General features: G+C 39.4%; 1 protein-coding gene across 4 annotated transcripts in view; it reads left to right on the top strand.

Annotated features, from left to right (window-relative positions):
• sytl2a (synaptotagmin-like 2a) overlaps positions 1–11,336 on the top strand; it is a 52,876-nt gene extending 41,540 nt beyond the window's left edge. For 3 of the 4 annotated variants that reach the window (XM_038272096.1, XM_038272097.1, XM_038272095.1), the window contains 5 exons: positions 3,217–3,378; positions 3,453–3,549; positions 3,632–3,737; positions 7,146–7,351; positions 10,704–11,336. In XM_038272096.1, coding sequence (XP_038128024.1) covers positions 3,217–3,378; positions 3,453–3,549; positions 3,632–3,737; positions 7,146–7,351; positions 10,704–10,846 — 714 coding nt within the window. In that variant the 3' untranslated portion in view covers positions 10,847–11,336. The remainder of the gene's footprint in view (positions 1–3,216; positions 3,379–3,452; positions 3,550–3,631; positions 3,738–7,145; positions 7,352–10,703) is intronic. The other variant, XM_038272098.1, reaches the window with a different exon arrangement.
• The last annotated feature ends 4,223 nt before the right edge of the window (positions 11,337–15,559 follow it).

The following is a 15,559-nucleotide window of genomic DNA, read 5'->3' as shown; positions in this document are numbered from 1 at the left end:
GAAGAAGGTTATATAAAGTACAAAAGTCAGTATTAAATAGAAATATTAATGAGAGAAACCAAAGGGAAGAAATAATAATGATCAGATTAAAAGTAGGTCATACTTATTTAAATGACAATTTATACTTAATAGGGAGGAAAAATAATGATAAATGTGAAGGATGTGGAGAGATAGAAAATGTATAACACGTATTGATGAACTGTAAAACATCTGGACCTGAAAGGAAGAAATTGAAAAGAGTTGAAAGGACGGGCCAAGAATGGAATCTTAAAGGATTATTGGGAAATAAAGGAAATATAAAAGATATTTATAGATTAAGGAAAGCATTATTTATTTATCTTCAGAATACAAAATTAAAAAATAGAATTTAATAGATGTAAAACAATGTTGCTACACACTTATGAACAATAGGTGGCGGTATGCCCGCCCCTAGAGCCCGGTGGGATCGAAAACATTTTGAATGGAAATCAGTGGGGAGAAATTAATAAACTTCTGGTCCCAGTCGCTCTCTGTCACTGATTCCAGATATGCTGGTTGTGTATTCAAATTGTTTTTTGTTTTTTTTAGTTCCTCTTTGGTCAAAATCTGGTCAAAAATCCATCAATGAGATCGCACCAAACAGGAAGTTAATTGCACAAAGGATCCGGTAGATTTCCAAATAAAACACATCCGATCTTAACCCATGATCCTTTTTTTAAACTAGTTTAATTAGTTTCTCCCGTATGCCACGACGTAATGCATTGATCTGAAAATCAACCTCAGACGCAACGCACGCAGTGGCGAGGGTTTGATCCGTCAGATGGAGTTAAATCACAAAGAATTCAATGTTGAATCGGGGCGGCAGCTAAATGCTAGGCGATGGGTAGCAGCCAAAACGTTGCAATTTCACATAATCCTGACGAGATCCGAAAAACCGTAGCAAAAACTAGCAAGCGGGTGATTATGTATGTTCACGAAGTAAATATTATGTAAATAAACCCTACACTTCTCGCTATAAATGTAATCAAAACCCATTTAAATGCAGAAACTGATTGAAATTTTTGATTTTCCCACTAAAAGTTAGAGAAATCTCAGCCATGTTTATACCAAAATGTTACAGTTTCACATTATCTTGAAAAATCTTTGCAAGAAACGAACAAGCAAGTGAATATTTATATTCCCTGAGTAAATATTCTGGCAACAAACTATACATTTCTCACTAGAAATGTAATCAAAACTCATTTTAATGCAAAAACAAACTCAAGTCATTAATCTTTCCACAAAAAAATGAGCGAATGTCGGCCATATATATGTTTTTTTTCTTCTCCCAGCTGGAATCTTGAAAGTCACGTGACTAGGACGTAAAACAATAGAAAGCGTATAGGCAGAAGAAACGTAACAGTACCACAAAAAAATGGCCATTAATGTACCTCCACTACGTTTTGCAGTGTGGACCAACGTAGTGGGGGTACATTTTCCCATGAGACTGGGTTGAACACAATCCAGTTGTCCACAAGGTCTGGTGTCCTGGATCTTTTAGCTGTCTCTGCCCCAACCACGGCTAATAATCAGGTCATTCGCAGGAACTTGAATGGATGCTGAGGAGGTAATTCAGTCACTTCATTGAGGTGTGGGAACAGAGACATACTTGAAATTTGCAGGACACTAATAGCCATCCCCATTTATTCTTTATAATGTAAAGATGACTTTGGTGAAAGGTTGGAACATGCTTACGAACTTGGTATTGTGCAAATCCATGTACTTGTTAGGTAGATATACACTTTTAGATTTTATTCACTTACCTAAACATATAGGTCATTTATTTTGTGCTTTTTCAGAATAAATTATTGTTCATTCTTTTATCACATGTATTTTGATTGTTGCCTCTACAAATAGTATGAAAATAGAATCATGTCGATAAATCTTAAAATGTAAGAAGCAATAATTAAAGTTATTTAGCCTTTGCAGCTTGGTAGCAAGCACTGTTAATGGTAGGAATGGATGTGGGCCATTTCATGCAATCCAGAACCACCAAAAAACTATTGTAATGTTTTTTGACTAACCAAAGAACAAGTTGATACAAAGTTTTGAGGGTCAGATCATAAGCTGAGTTTTGGGTGTCAAAAACGCTTAAACGCAGAAATTTGGATGATGGATCAAAATGTGCTCAAGTTGCTTTTGACACTTTAACTCTCTGGCTGCTCGACATTCTGTATTTTTTCCTGCTCTGTTCTGTAGCTTCAAGCTAGAGAGCACTTGGCTTTATTTACTTTATGAATTGGAAAAATAGTTTCGACATGTTTTTAAGTGAGAAAGTCCAGCTCCAAACATCATCTATTCATCAATTCATCAGGATTATGATCCCACTAAAATCTGCAGTTCTTGTTGGGAGCTCCAGACCTCCAGCATATTGCCAGAAGGCAGTGCTGGAAATCCAAGCTGAAAGCTGAAAGCGGTCAGCCTGTGAGGGATTTCCCGCTGCCGTTCGTAGAAGTGAATAGAAAACTAGTTTTTAAGGTTAGTGGTAAAAACTGCAAGAACCAGAATATAAAATGGAATATTTTTCATCTGCAGCTTTTACCATTTCTAGTTAATTTGGTATTTATAAACTGTTTCTCTACAGTTCATAAAAAAATGTTTTAGTGCAGCAATAATGATCAGAGCTGCTCTCTGTTCCTCCTACATAACATTCCAGTCTACCAGCTTTTTTTTTTACCTTTGGAGTTTTACTACCTTATTTTCATATGCAGAATGTCTGCAGAAAAGAACAACAGCTTGCATGTAGCGTCTATCTCTCCCTAAAAAAACTTGAATTGGTTGACGCTCCAGCATCCAGCGGCAAAAGTCCAAATAACTGAACTCCAGTGTCCAATGCTCAGATGCCAGAATGCTCTGATGTACCCCTTCAATATGCTTTCATTATGAACGCAGCTGTAGTCTGAAAGTTGTAAGCCAAGACGCCATGTCCTACTGAATAGCTTTGTTATTGTGAGTCTGTTTTGGGTTTTTTTTATTTATGGTCTAGTTGTACTACCAAAGCGTGATGTCTGATATTAACTCTTTTTGAAAACCTAAAACAAGCTCTACAGAGCGATTTTTTCTCTTCACTCTTGGAACAATGAATAGATGCCAGCCTAAAGAATATCATTTAGAACTCATACACACTGCCTATCATTGCAATTTAAATTGTTGCTTCAGCTTTTTCTCTGATCTATTGATTTTGTTCTCTTTCAATAGTTTAAAATCCCATTAGAGGAGCTGAAAAAGCAGACTTTGATCGTCTCAGTGTGGCACAATGACCTCTTTGGGCGGAACAGCTTCCTTGGTGATGTGGATTTGAATTTGTCTGAATGGGACTTTAAAAACGCAGAGATAAATGAATATAAATTAAAAGCCAAGGTAATTATTTCTGTCCACATACAGGTGAGTCGTAGCAGACATCACATCTCACTGAGCTGTATTACAATCTTCAGGTCTCCACGGAAGTAATCAGAGGGTCCCATTTTGGTCTGCAACAAAATGGTGGAAAGATGAGAGTAGCCTTGAGATTCATACCAAAGAAAATTAAAAGTAAGTTGTTATAAACGTTCAGCTGTTGTCCTCTACTTGTTTTTTGTTAATTTTGCTTAGTGTAAACTGGTTTCCTCCATAGGTAAGGGGATTTCAACCACAGAGGCTGGGGAACTTCTGATTTGGGTGAAAGACTGCAAGGATCTTCCTCAAGTCAGACGAGTCATAATCAACCCCTTCGTGAAGTGGTATGGAGGTTTTCTAGATTGTTGTGAAGCTGATTAGTAAGGCTCAGGGTTTTGGGATTTGGAACAAACCATTAGATGCTAAGGGTGGGAAAAAATGCATAATGTGATAAACACCTAATCACAATCAATAAAAAGATAGAATGATCAGTAATTTCATCTACCAGCAATCCAGAACCACTAAGGCTACGTTCACACCGCACTTTGAAGTGACCCAAATCCGATTTTTCTGCCCATATGCGACCTGGATCTTATCTTTCCATGGCTGTCTGAACAACACAGATCCGATTTTTTCCACTCCGACCAAGGCCACTTGGCTATGTGGTCCTGATTCCGATACGAATCTGATTTTTTCTAATGCGACCTTTGTCTGAACGACCAGGTCGCATTCATCTGACCTGAACGCCATTAATACCCGACAAAGGTCACTATTCTGCATCTTGCTACACAGTAGCGGCAAGAGAAACTACAACCATGGCAGATTATGATGCAGAGAGCAGTATTTATGTTTAACCATATTGAAAAGAATGAGTTCTTATGGTTGGAAAAGATGACTAGATGTGCGGCGGCACTACCATCTATGTTTACTTCCGCAAACACAGAGCACGCTAGCCTGTAACGGGACACTTGTATTGTATGACTGCAGTTCACACAGGAGATCACATACAAGTCGCATATATTTGGAAATATGAACGGCAATGCAAAAAAAAAAAATAGGACTTCGCAATAAAATCTGAATTGAGCAGCAAGGCCTGCAGTGTGAACGTAGCCTAAGTCTTCTGGGGCATGTAGAGGGAGAGAAAGATTTTGCTTCTCAACATCTCACGGCCTAGCCAAGTAAGGCTGGAGCTAAGGCTGCCCTCTTTTAGAGGTGAAGGTTATGTTTAAATGGGGTTACATTTTCAAGTATGTCCTTTCTTCTTTGGTCCTTTTTCAAAATGGGTATAAAAAAAAAGCCCAAATCAATTTTTACCAGAGTCAGGATTCCCTTGTGTGTGCGTTAGAGCTAATAATGCATCTCTTCCTGAGAGGATCTTGGTGGGGAACCTGGGTAGCCTACACAGGTGGAGCTTATCAGTTTCATCAGAGTATTGGGATTGTCTAAACCTGAAAACAGGGAAACTCTGACTATTCCGGTTTACAAAGAGAGTTTCTTCAATCTCTGTTTCAGTCACAGTAGTAACCTTCTCCCCAGAGCTAACCTGGTCAGAAGCACGTTTTCTTCAGTAGTCATGCATAAAAACAAAATCATTCACCTGGTCCTTTAGACACATTGGTTTAAAAAAAAACATTGCATATCTGTTTGATCAGGATCTAATTAAAGACAGAGATTCATTGTTTTTGGTTAATTTAATATGAGTAAGCTGCGGATCATTTTATTTTTATTTAGTTATATTTACTGTGCAGGAAGAACTACTGAGGTTATTTTCAGATTACACATAAATAGATTTATTAATTCCATGGGGGAAAAGGAATTACTTTAGGGTTAGGATGATAACAACCGATGCTAACAACCTACTGAGTCTACTGGCATAATCTGGGATGATAACATCCGAAACTGCAAACAGCCACTTAGTATTTAGTGTGTAAAAGAAGACTGAATCAACATGAAGAGGAACCCATGAGATGATGAACAGGTTCTATACATTAGAACAACATTTTTATTCTTTTTCCTCACCTACTGCCAGAAGATTTCGCATAAATAGATACATTGATCTACTACCATTCAAGAAATAATCCCATAATATTTTCACGGTAACAACACCTGGCAAGCGCTTTTGATATGTACTAGTTTTACTGAATATGTATTACTGATATCTAAAAAAAAAACATTTTTTTTTGTCTAAATGATGATTCCATACTTCTCCTTACTGGTCAATATTTGTATTATTTTAACTATGAAAAAATGTTGTTCAGATATAAATACATTTTAGGTCAAGCTGATAAATGTGAAAACGGACGATTAAAATAATGAAACATTTCTAGATATATAAAACTTAATTCTTACTAGTATCTTTTTTTTTACTTTCTAAAATTCATTTTCCTCGACAAAAATCTAATTTAGAAAATATATTATTAATTGGCCTGCCATAGACCGTTTTATATAAACTTATGCATTAACTCGAGCAACAATGTTCTATTTCACCACCTTCCTTTCCTTTGTTCTTTTTTTTCTGTCTTTTAGACACATTCTCCTTTTTATATTTTTTGCATTTCTACATTAAAATCTCTAGTTCTAATGGCACTTCCTATGGCCTGTTGTTGTCGTCATGGTGACTCGTCAAATCGGTACTCCACTGATAATGGCTTTTCATACTTGTTGCGCTCGTCCACTCTGAGTGGACCTAAATAAAATTGATTGAACTAATTGATAGCAGCTGTTGTGAAACCAAATGGTGAATGGCCTTGCACTTATATAGCACTGTTTATCAAGTCAGGAGAGATGACCAAAGCGCATTACACTACATTCAGTAATTCACCCATTCACTCACACACTGATGGTGGCAAGCGACATTGTAGCCACAGCTGCCCTGGGGCTCACTGACAGAAGCGAGGCTGCCGTACACTGGCGCCACCGGGCCCTCTGACCACCATCAGTAGACAATGCAGGAGTGTGTGAAGTGAAGTGTCTTGCCCAAGGACACAACGACACTGAAAGTTTTGAACCGTCAATCCTTCGATTTCAGGGCAAATTCGCACATCCGACGCCACTGTCGCCCCACACTCAGAGTTCCCGTCTTTAGACGAGATCAATTTAGAGTTGCGAATTTGAATCTGAATTTGTTAAACCTGCTTTAGTTCTGGTTTCCTGTTTTTGTTTTGTTGCTCTGTTGTTTCCTGGCTCCTCATGTGTGTTTACAGACTATCAATTAAATCAGCAAAACTCATCTCTGCCTCCTCATCTTTGCATTTGGGTCCTGAAAACCTCCACCCAATCTTACAACCAGTATCAACTAAAATGAAATATTATTTTGTGATACATTTTTGATACAGTACAGGCCATTTTTAGCCATATTGCACAGCTCTACTTGGAACTACAAAAGGGAAAACTGCAGACATAACTGGTTTGGGTTCATACAGAAATTACATATTTAGTGATAATTTCGGTTTTATTCAGCATATTATTGCTCTGGTTTGTAATAAAACTAACAAACAAGGCAACCCAAACAGGATAAGTTTGTTAATTGTAATACAAAACTAGTCTCAGGTTAATTCATACCTCAGCTGGGAGCAATCTTGCCTTAAGTAAATTTAGTACTTCATCTCAGTTATTTGGAAAAAAAATAGTATTATAAGAAGGGTTTTGTAGATATTGCTAATATGGATATAATTTTTTTTGTTAACTTATTTCTTGCTGTGCCACTGGTTTCCTCTAATTTTAAGACTTTCATTGCTTTGATCTTACTGCAGCACTGTACTTCCTGACACAAGTCGAAAAAGCCAGCAGAAGACCCGGGTCGTAAAGAGAACAGCCAACCCTCTGTTCAACCACACCATGGTGTACGATGGCTTCCAATCAGAGGACCTTCGACAGGCCTGTGTGGAAATCACAGTGTGGGATCGCGATCGGCTTCACAACCACTTCATAGGTGGTGTGAGACTTGGACCTGGGACAGGTTGTGTAATGCGTTTGTACTTTTTTTTTATGTTGTAAAAAATCCTGACACCTATTATGATTGGGTCACATTATAGCACTTGTTCATATTTAGTTATCTGCATAAAATACAGAATACTATATGTTATTTATTTGACTGCACTTGTTCCAACAACTTGCCTGTTTTACATGTGGTTTTAAGATTGAACAATTAGATCTTTAATTGAATATATTTTTACCATAAAATATTGATACATAAAGTCTTTAAGTGTACATTACAGTTTTAATCAATATTATAACTATTTGCCATGAATGCATAGGGTTTACAACAGCAAAATACAACTTTATTAGATGTATTGACCAGTTATTTTTTCAAACATAAATAGATAAATACATTCATACAACATAATATTATTTTGAACAAAGGCTGTATTCATCAGTATCATATAGGAGGTCTTACAGAGGTCATTTGTGAAAGAATCAATCAGAAAATAGTGAGGAAAGGGGAAAATTATCTTGTACAAAAAAGTAAGGTAATCTCTCTGCAGTTTCTAGAAGAAGATATAAACACACATAGCTCACACTGCGGGCCTTAGTGCTCAATTCCGATTTTTTTTTGTGAAATCCCATTTTTCTGTGTTGTTGTTCACATTTCCAAATCTATGCAACTTGTACGTATCTCCTCCTTTGGATGTGGGTCAAAGCTCAAGATGAACAAAACATACTTTTTTGTTGATAAAAGCTTGTTTTATCTTTTAGTCGGGTCCTCACAAAGCAGAACCGATTACAGCCTTATTTAATTTTAATACCTGAGAAATAAAATATTTTAATGTACCCCTATAATAATATTTTTATGTTCACCTTGCACTCATTCTTGGACCACTAGGGGTACGAGTACCTCCTGCTAATAATCAATGTACTACCTGACACAGAACACACAATAAGGCTGAAACACGGCCCGACACAAAAAATTCTCACAAGATTGGAGAATTGACTCTCACAATTTATGCCTGACTTTTACTGTACCATTTCTATAGCCTAAAGGCCCTGTCACACCTTGACGATTTCGACCAGCGTATGCCTGATGTACAAAAAATCTGGCAAAAACCCCGCCATACATTGGATAAGTTATGGGTCAGTTTTGTGTAAGTTAAGATTGCGCTGAAGTACGCTGAAAGACGTTGACATACTGCATACTCAAAATTTCTCGACGTGTGACAGCGTATGCCATACATGTGCCATAAGTTACAGGTAAGTTATCATATTGCTGACTAACGTTAAGTGTAAGTTACTCATAAGTCGTGGTGTCCAGCTTATGCGTAACTTATCAACAGTGATGGGACTAACGGCGTTGAAAGTAACGGCGTTACTAACGCCGTTACCTTGTTTTAGTAACGAGTAATCTAACTAATTACTTTGACTGTAACTATAACGCAGTTACCATTGCAGGCACCCCGTTACTGCGCGTTACTCAGGTCGCACAATGAGCCTTTTTTCATGATAGGACTCGTGCGCCGCTGCGTGAAGCTGACACCCCACCCACGTCAAAAAACTCTGCAAATAGACTGAATGGTTAGTGCAACATTAGTGCAGATTTGTGCAGAAAAAAATATTGTTTGTGCTACTTTTGTTTAAGAGATATTAAAGATTTATTTTAGGTCATCAAGAGGTGCGCGCCTTGTCATGAGAGAGGGGAGGATGAGAATCCATCTGTCAGTTGAATAGGTGGGTGTTTCTGCTGGTGGGTGTTAACGTACAGCACACACAGAGAGATGGAGAGTGAGGATGACTCCAGCAGCAAAACAGCGTTTTCCACATGGAAATACCGGTGTTACGTAGAGCTGCGTTTCCCCATCACATAACGGTTTCCTCTGCATCTCCACACAGCGCAGGCGGCAAGAGTCACCGCGCAAGCGACAGGAAACGCGCATGCTCGCTAAAGGCGCGCAACAGTCGCCCTGTGCTCGCGCCACAGGAGAACTATGGAGAGCGGGAACGATCAAATGAACCTGACAACAGCCAGAAATGATAGCCTATATGGAGAAAGGGAGAAATCTGGATGGATGGATGGATGGATGGATGGATGGATGGATGGATGGATGGATGGATGGATGGATGGATGGATGGATGGATGGATGGATGGATGGATGGATGGATACTCTGCCTTCTCAACCTACTGTTTTTTTTTATTTTAAACATTATTTGATGGCCTTTGTGGCAGGGATGGAGATCCATATTTTATGTCACACACAGAGTATACATCTAGATAGATAGATGGATAGATAGATGTTGCAGTATCTATAACAACCCAAACACACAGGATTTCAGAATTAGACATCCCCAGTTATTAATTTCATATACTCACCGGATCTGAATGTCCTGTTATAAACCTTCACATGGCGTTCCCCCCTGATGTCATTTACGTTGAGTTGCAATAAATGCTAAACTGTCTGCAGGTTCTTGTCTTTGTCTTCCGCTCTATTCAGCTGGCTTTGGAAACACACGGCGAGAAGGTGGGGGCCGGGTGGTGAGGTTTACGGGGGCGAGAAATGCAAAAGTAATGCAATAGTTACTTTTACTAGTAACTAGTTACTTTTATTGTGGAGTAACTCAGTTAGTAACTCAGTTACTTTTTGGGAGAAGTAACTAGTAACTATAACTAATTACTTTTTCAAAGTAACGTGCCCAACACTGCTTATCAAGAACTTCTCTGGAATGCATATCAACGTATCTGACGTGTTCCAGACGAGCGCTGAACTCGTTTCTAACTTCCAGCTACTGTATAATGGTGTCTTTGCAGCGTTTTGGTATAAAGGGGGTTCACAGGAGGAAACCGTCAGTTCTCCTCCAGACTTCAGGCCGGGTACCTCTTGGTGCCTCCTGCACCTGAGGGGGGCAGTTTTACAGATGCTTTGTAATGCCCATGGGCATTACACTGTCGTTATGCAAAAGTTAGGCTGTCGTTTCACAGTAGTTCCTAACTATTATGGGTTCATACCTAACCATGACCTAAACTCAATTCAGACCTTAGCCCTAAATGTGCCCCACCAGGCAGCAGTTGCTCCCACCACAAAGTTTTAAATTCAAAACACACACATAAAAAACAAACAAAACAAAACAGATTGCCAATGTTTGTTAATATTCTGTCCGATTAGCTAATCTGTTGAAATTCATTTCCCCTCTGCCTGATTACTAATTCAGTCCACATGGTGCAGCTTAAGCTACATCCTGACTAGCTGAAAGTGCTAGTTTATTGAAACCTTTTGGCCCGTAGATATCCAGCGTTCTGATTCTCTGAGCCTGCCTAAACCCTATCAGACCTATCATGGGGAAGTTTTAGATCTCTGACGTGTTTTTTTTTTTTTTTTCTGCAGGAAAGAGTTATGGTGTTGATGTTGCATGGATGGATTCAACAACGACCGAAGTCAATCTGTGGAACAAGATGCTACATTCAAATGGAGAATGGGTGGAAGATGTTTTGCCCCTGAGAATGCTGGTGATGGCAAAGGGCCTGTAAACCTGATTTAGTACAATGTAGGGGTGCAAAAGCTAATGATGTAATGTGTGCTATATAAAAAAACTATAATGGATTAACTCAGGACAGAACAAAATCAATCCCATAAAAAAGAGTCTCAATGAAATATCAGAGCTGAATGTCAGCTTGATTGAATGACATATTAAGAATAGATTCCTTTAAGCAAAGTTAACCACCGTTTGAAATGCTCCAGGATATGTTTCTATTCATCAGGGACATTTGTACATTTTCAGATATCTCATGTCAGTTTTTCAATATAAAAGATTCCTACAATCTCACTTAGCAAGTTCTGGAACTTAGGTGAGTTGCATGACTACCAATAAAACCCATCGGATTTCTTACACTTTTTTCATAAATGGGAAATTTATTAGTAGCTCTTATATTGATTTGACCTTTAGGCAGTGTTATCTATGTCTGACCTTAAATTAAAATATTTGTTTTCTAGCATTAATTTAACATTAATAAATGTTATTTAAAGCTTGCTTCCATGTTTTGTCTTGATTCTAAATACTTATTAATTTACATATTTTGAAAAGGTACCTTAATTCCACCTGATTAAAACATCTTTTCAGTGTCTAAACGTACAATGACTTACCTTTTAATCGGAATGAAATTTATAATAGAATTTTTCTGACTTGGCTCTAGGTTGTGGAAGACACTTTTTCTCCCTGAAGTCTCCTATTTAACAGGATGATTGCACAGGGTATTAAATTGGTATTTAAATTAATATGTATTATATTATTAGCTATTTATGTATATAGTTAGTATCGGGAAGGCATTCAGACGATCACAGACTACAACACACCCACCCCCGCGGTAGATGCAGCAAAACACTGACTTCCTAAATAAACTGAACAACTTCTTTGGAAGGTTTGAGGCACTAAACAGCAATCCGGCAGTGAAAGCCGTTCCACACCAGGGGGAGCAGGCACTAAACCTGGTCGTAGCTGAAGTGAGGAAAACTCTAAGGAGAGTCAACCCAAGGAAGGCCCCAGGGCCTGATAACCTTTTATTTTTTACATTTTTAACACCTCACTGGACCAATATGTAGTGCCAGCATGCTTCAAGTCTGCCACCAGGCAGCCTCAGGTCACCTCATTCAATCATTACCAGCCTGTCGCACTGACTCCACTCATGATGAAGAGCTTCGAAAGGCTGGTTAAAGAAAACATAGTATCCAGTCTGCCACCAACATTCGACCCATTCCAGTTCGCCTACCGACGTATGTGCTCCACTGAGGACGCCATCTCCTCTGTTCCCCACCTGTGCCTGGCACACCTGGAGGAGAAGAACACCCATTTGCGGATGCTGTTCCTGGACTTCAGTTCAGCTTTTAACACCATCATCCCACAGCATCTGATGGGCAAACTGGAACAGCTGGGCTTCAATAGACCACTCTGCAATTGACTGCTAGACTTCCTCACCAACAGACCTCAGTCAGTCCAGGTCCGAGAGAACACCTCTAATTTCATCATCCTAAGCACAGGCTCCCATCAGGGCTGCGTCCTGAGCCCCCTGCTGTTCACCCTGATGACACATGACTGCGTCCCCAGGTTCACCACCAATCACATCGTGAAGTTAGCAGACAACACCCAGGTGGTGGGCCTTATCAGAGATGACAAAGACCTGGACTACAGAGAGGAGGTGGAGCAGCTGGTGGACTGGTGCAAAGATAACAGCCTGATCCTGAACTTGGAGAAGATGAAGGAGATCATCTTGAACTTCAGAAAGAACCGGCCTAACCGGTCAACAACACCAAATTCCTGGGGGTGCACATCACAGACACCCTCAACTGGAATGTAAACAACACTTCACTGGTCAAAAGGGCAGAAAAGCGCATGTACTTCTTGGGGACGATAAGGAGAGCCCACCTGCCCCCACCCATCCTCTCCACCTTCTACAGAAGCACCATAGAGAGCGTTCTGACCAGCTCTCAAACTGTATGGTGTGGAGGCTGCAGCGCCTCAGACTGGAAGAAGGTGAGAAGAGTGGTGAGAACAGCAGAGAAGATCATCTGGGCTCCTCTTCCCTCAATTAAAGATATTTCATCCCAGTGCTGCATGTCCCAAGCCCGTTATATCAAAAATGACCCCTCACACCCCCACCATGGATTATTTTCCCTGCTGCCCTCTGGAAATAGACTTTGAAGCATTTATTAATTCCCACGTAAAGCATACTATTAAAAGAAGGAAGTGAAATGTTAAATATTGTCTTGACATTTAATTTATTGAGTCCCGTTTTTATATATTTTTTAGAGTGTAAAACAGTCTTGGTGCATGAATTATAAACAGGTTACCAACAATTTTTTTTATTTAAATAGTGTCATAACGTTTTTAAGAGATCTGACCCACATGCAGAAAGCCACTCAGAGAAAACCAGAGTAAAACTTAAACAGGTTTATTGAGGAGTTTAAATGGGTTGGATTCAGGGAAACTCAGAGATCTGGTGAACTGGAACTGGAAGTGGGAAGGGAAGTTCACAGAGGTTAGTTCAGGGTCCATGGGAACTTTGAACGATGTCTTGCAAAAACAGAGATAAACGGGACTCACGATTCTGGAGAAAGGTTTCTTCCCAGAATGCAGTCATTGTGGGTTTTTCCAGAGATAGAGGGGCTTGTTGGAGGGCAGACAGGTTTTGGTTGGGTTGGTTCCTGAGGAGCAATGGAGCAGGCTGCCACTTAGATTTCCTGGAGAACTTGAACCGGACGTGTGGAGATTATTCCTTTGCTCAGTGTGAAACTCAAACAATCCTTCCAGGGGGAGAAGGCCAAACATCCAGTATGCAGGATGACTTCCTGCCAAAAGGCAAAAGACAAAAATCATGTTAGAATCAGAGAAACAAAGACTCAGTTAGCCTCAGCTAAACTCAGCTTGGAGTAGTGACAGTCCACCGCTTAAGAAATCCTCAGTAATGAGCCAACCAGCCGCAGGTGTGTGGGAGAACCAACGAGAACAGGGCGCCACCTGGTGGTGGAGGGGGAAAACACAAAAACACAACCCACACAGACTGGATTCCTACAAACAGTGGCCTTGGAGCTTATTAATATCTACACACAACAAAAATATAAATTCAACTTTGGTTGCAAACTTGTGGTTATGCTCCCATTTTTTTAGGAGATGAACTCAAAGATCTAAAACTTTTTTCACATACACAATATAACCATTTCCCTCAAATATTGTTAACAAACCACACTAACACTATGATAGTGAGCACTTCTTCTTTGCTGAGATAATCCATCCCACCTCACAGTTGTGCCATATCAAGGGCTCTGTTCGAAATCCTGGGCTGCATCCTCCAAGGACGCGGTCTACCTAGACTGGATCCTTCGAAGTCCTTGAAAATAAGGAGACCAGAAGAGTTTTGGCTGTGAATTCAAACAGGTCTACCCTTTAGCAGGTTTTACCGCTGTATGCTCTGTTGCTTAGCAAACGTAAATGTTGACACACAAAACAGGAAAAGAATGAATACCGAAGTTTTCAAAACTGTTTGTTTATTTATGTATTTTTTTATTATAAAGTGAACAAAGACTACACTCACAAGAATCCAGAGTGGAATAAAGGTGCCAACCACCGGGAGCAGGAACAAATCAAATCAAATGTAATGATAGAAACCTTAGTCAGTTAAATAACCTGCTGCTGTCATTCTGCACATCTCTGATGTTGCTGCTATTTTCAAATATCCATTACTGTAAAAATGTCCATAGCTGCATATTGGTTATTTATTCTCCAGTTTTATATTGTTATAACACTTTACAGAATTGTATTTTTTGTATTTTAACTCTTCCCTATTATGTTATTCTTATACATTTTTCTAAGGTGCACATTTGTGTCACCATTTCAATAATCTTTCTGCTGCTGTAAATGTACCCATTGTGGGACAATAAAGGGATTTTCTATTCTATAAAAGGGTTAGAAATATATAAGTAAATCTAAACAATGTATGTATAAAAATATATGTGCAAAATCTCATTTGAATTGAGAAAGCTTCCTGGAGAGGTGGCGAAACGTCTTCAAATCTTCAAAACCAAGTCCAGTGGATATTTTTTGAATTTTTACGGAATGACTTTGACCTGGATGACTGAGAACCTTCATCAGCACAAAATCTCTAATATTCAACAACAAAACATACTTAGTGTCATGACCAGCAGGATTACTAGCCCAGATGCAGAACTCACAGACTCAGAGGCAGGATAAAAGTCCAATATTTTATTGGATGAACACAGGTTTCTACCTGGGAGGCAGAAAGGACAAGGCAGGTTAGGTTCAGGTTTACAGGTTTACAGGAAAACAGGTTTACAGGGTCAGAACAGGCAGGGTGGCACAGGCTTGCTTAACAAAAAACTGTTTAACAATCCGGCTCAGAGGGAAGCTCTCACCCAGCTTAAATAGGGAGAGCATAATCAGCAGATGGGAAACAGCTGCCTCAAATGAGCACCAGCTCTCAGGAGAGGATCCACGGCGCCCTCTGGTGGGCAAGCCTCTGGATCCCAACCGACAGCAGAAACCCTCAGGAAGGGATCCACGTCGCCCTCTGGAGGGCAAACCTCTGGATCCCAACACTTAGTTAAGCATATTGTGCAAAACAGCTATAAAAAAATTTAACTCCCATCAGATTTATAGTCCCCACACTGCAGATATATTAGAATCTGTCCTTAAATTACAGCCAAACCCATTTACACAATAACAGATAAAAACC

This window comes from Cyprinodon tularosa, unplaced genomic scaffold (genome assembly GCF_016077235.1).
Source record: "Cyprinodon tularosa strain WSP-4 unplaced genomic scaffold, ASM1607723v1 ctg818, whole genome shotgun sequence".
Taxonomy (NCBI): domain Eukaryota; kingdom Metazoa; phylum Chordata; class Actinopteri; order Cyprinodontiformes; family Cyprinodontidae; genus Cyprinodon; species Cyprinodon tularosa.
Note: the sequence above shows the minus strand (reverse complement) of the source record. Positions and strands in the feature narration are given on the sequence as shown.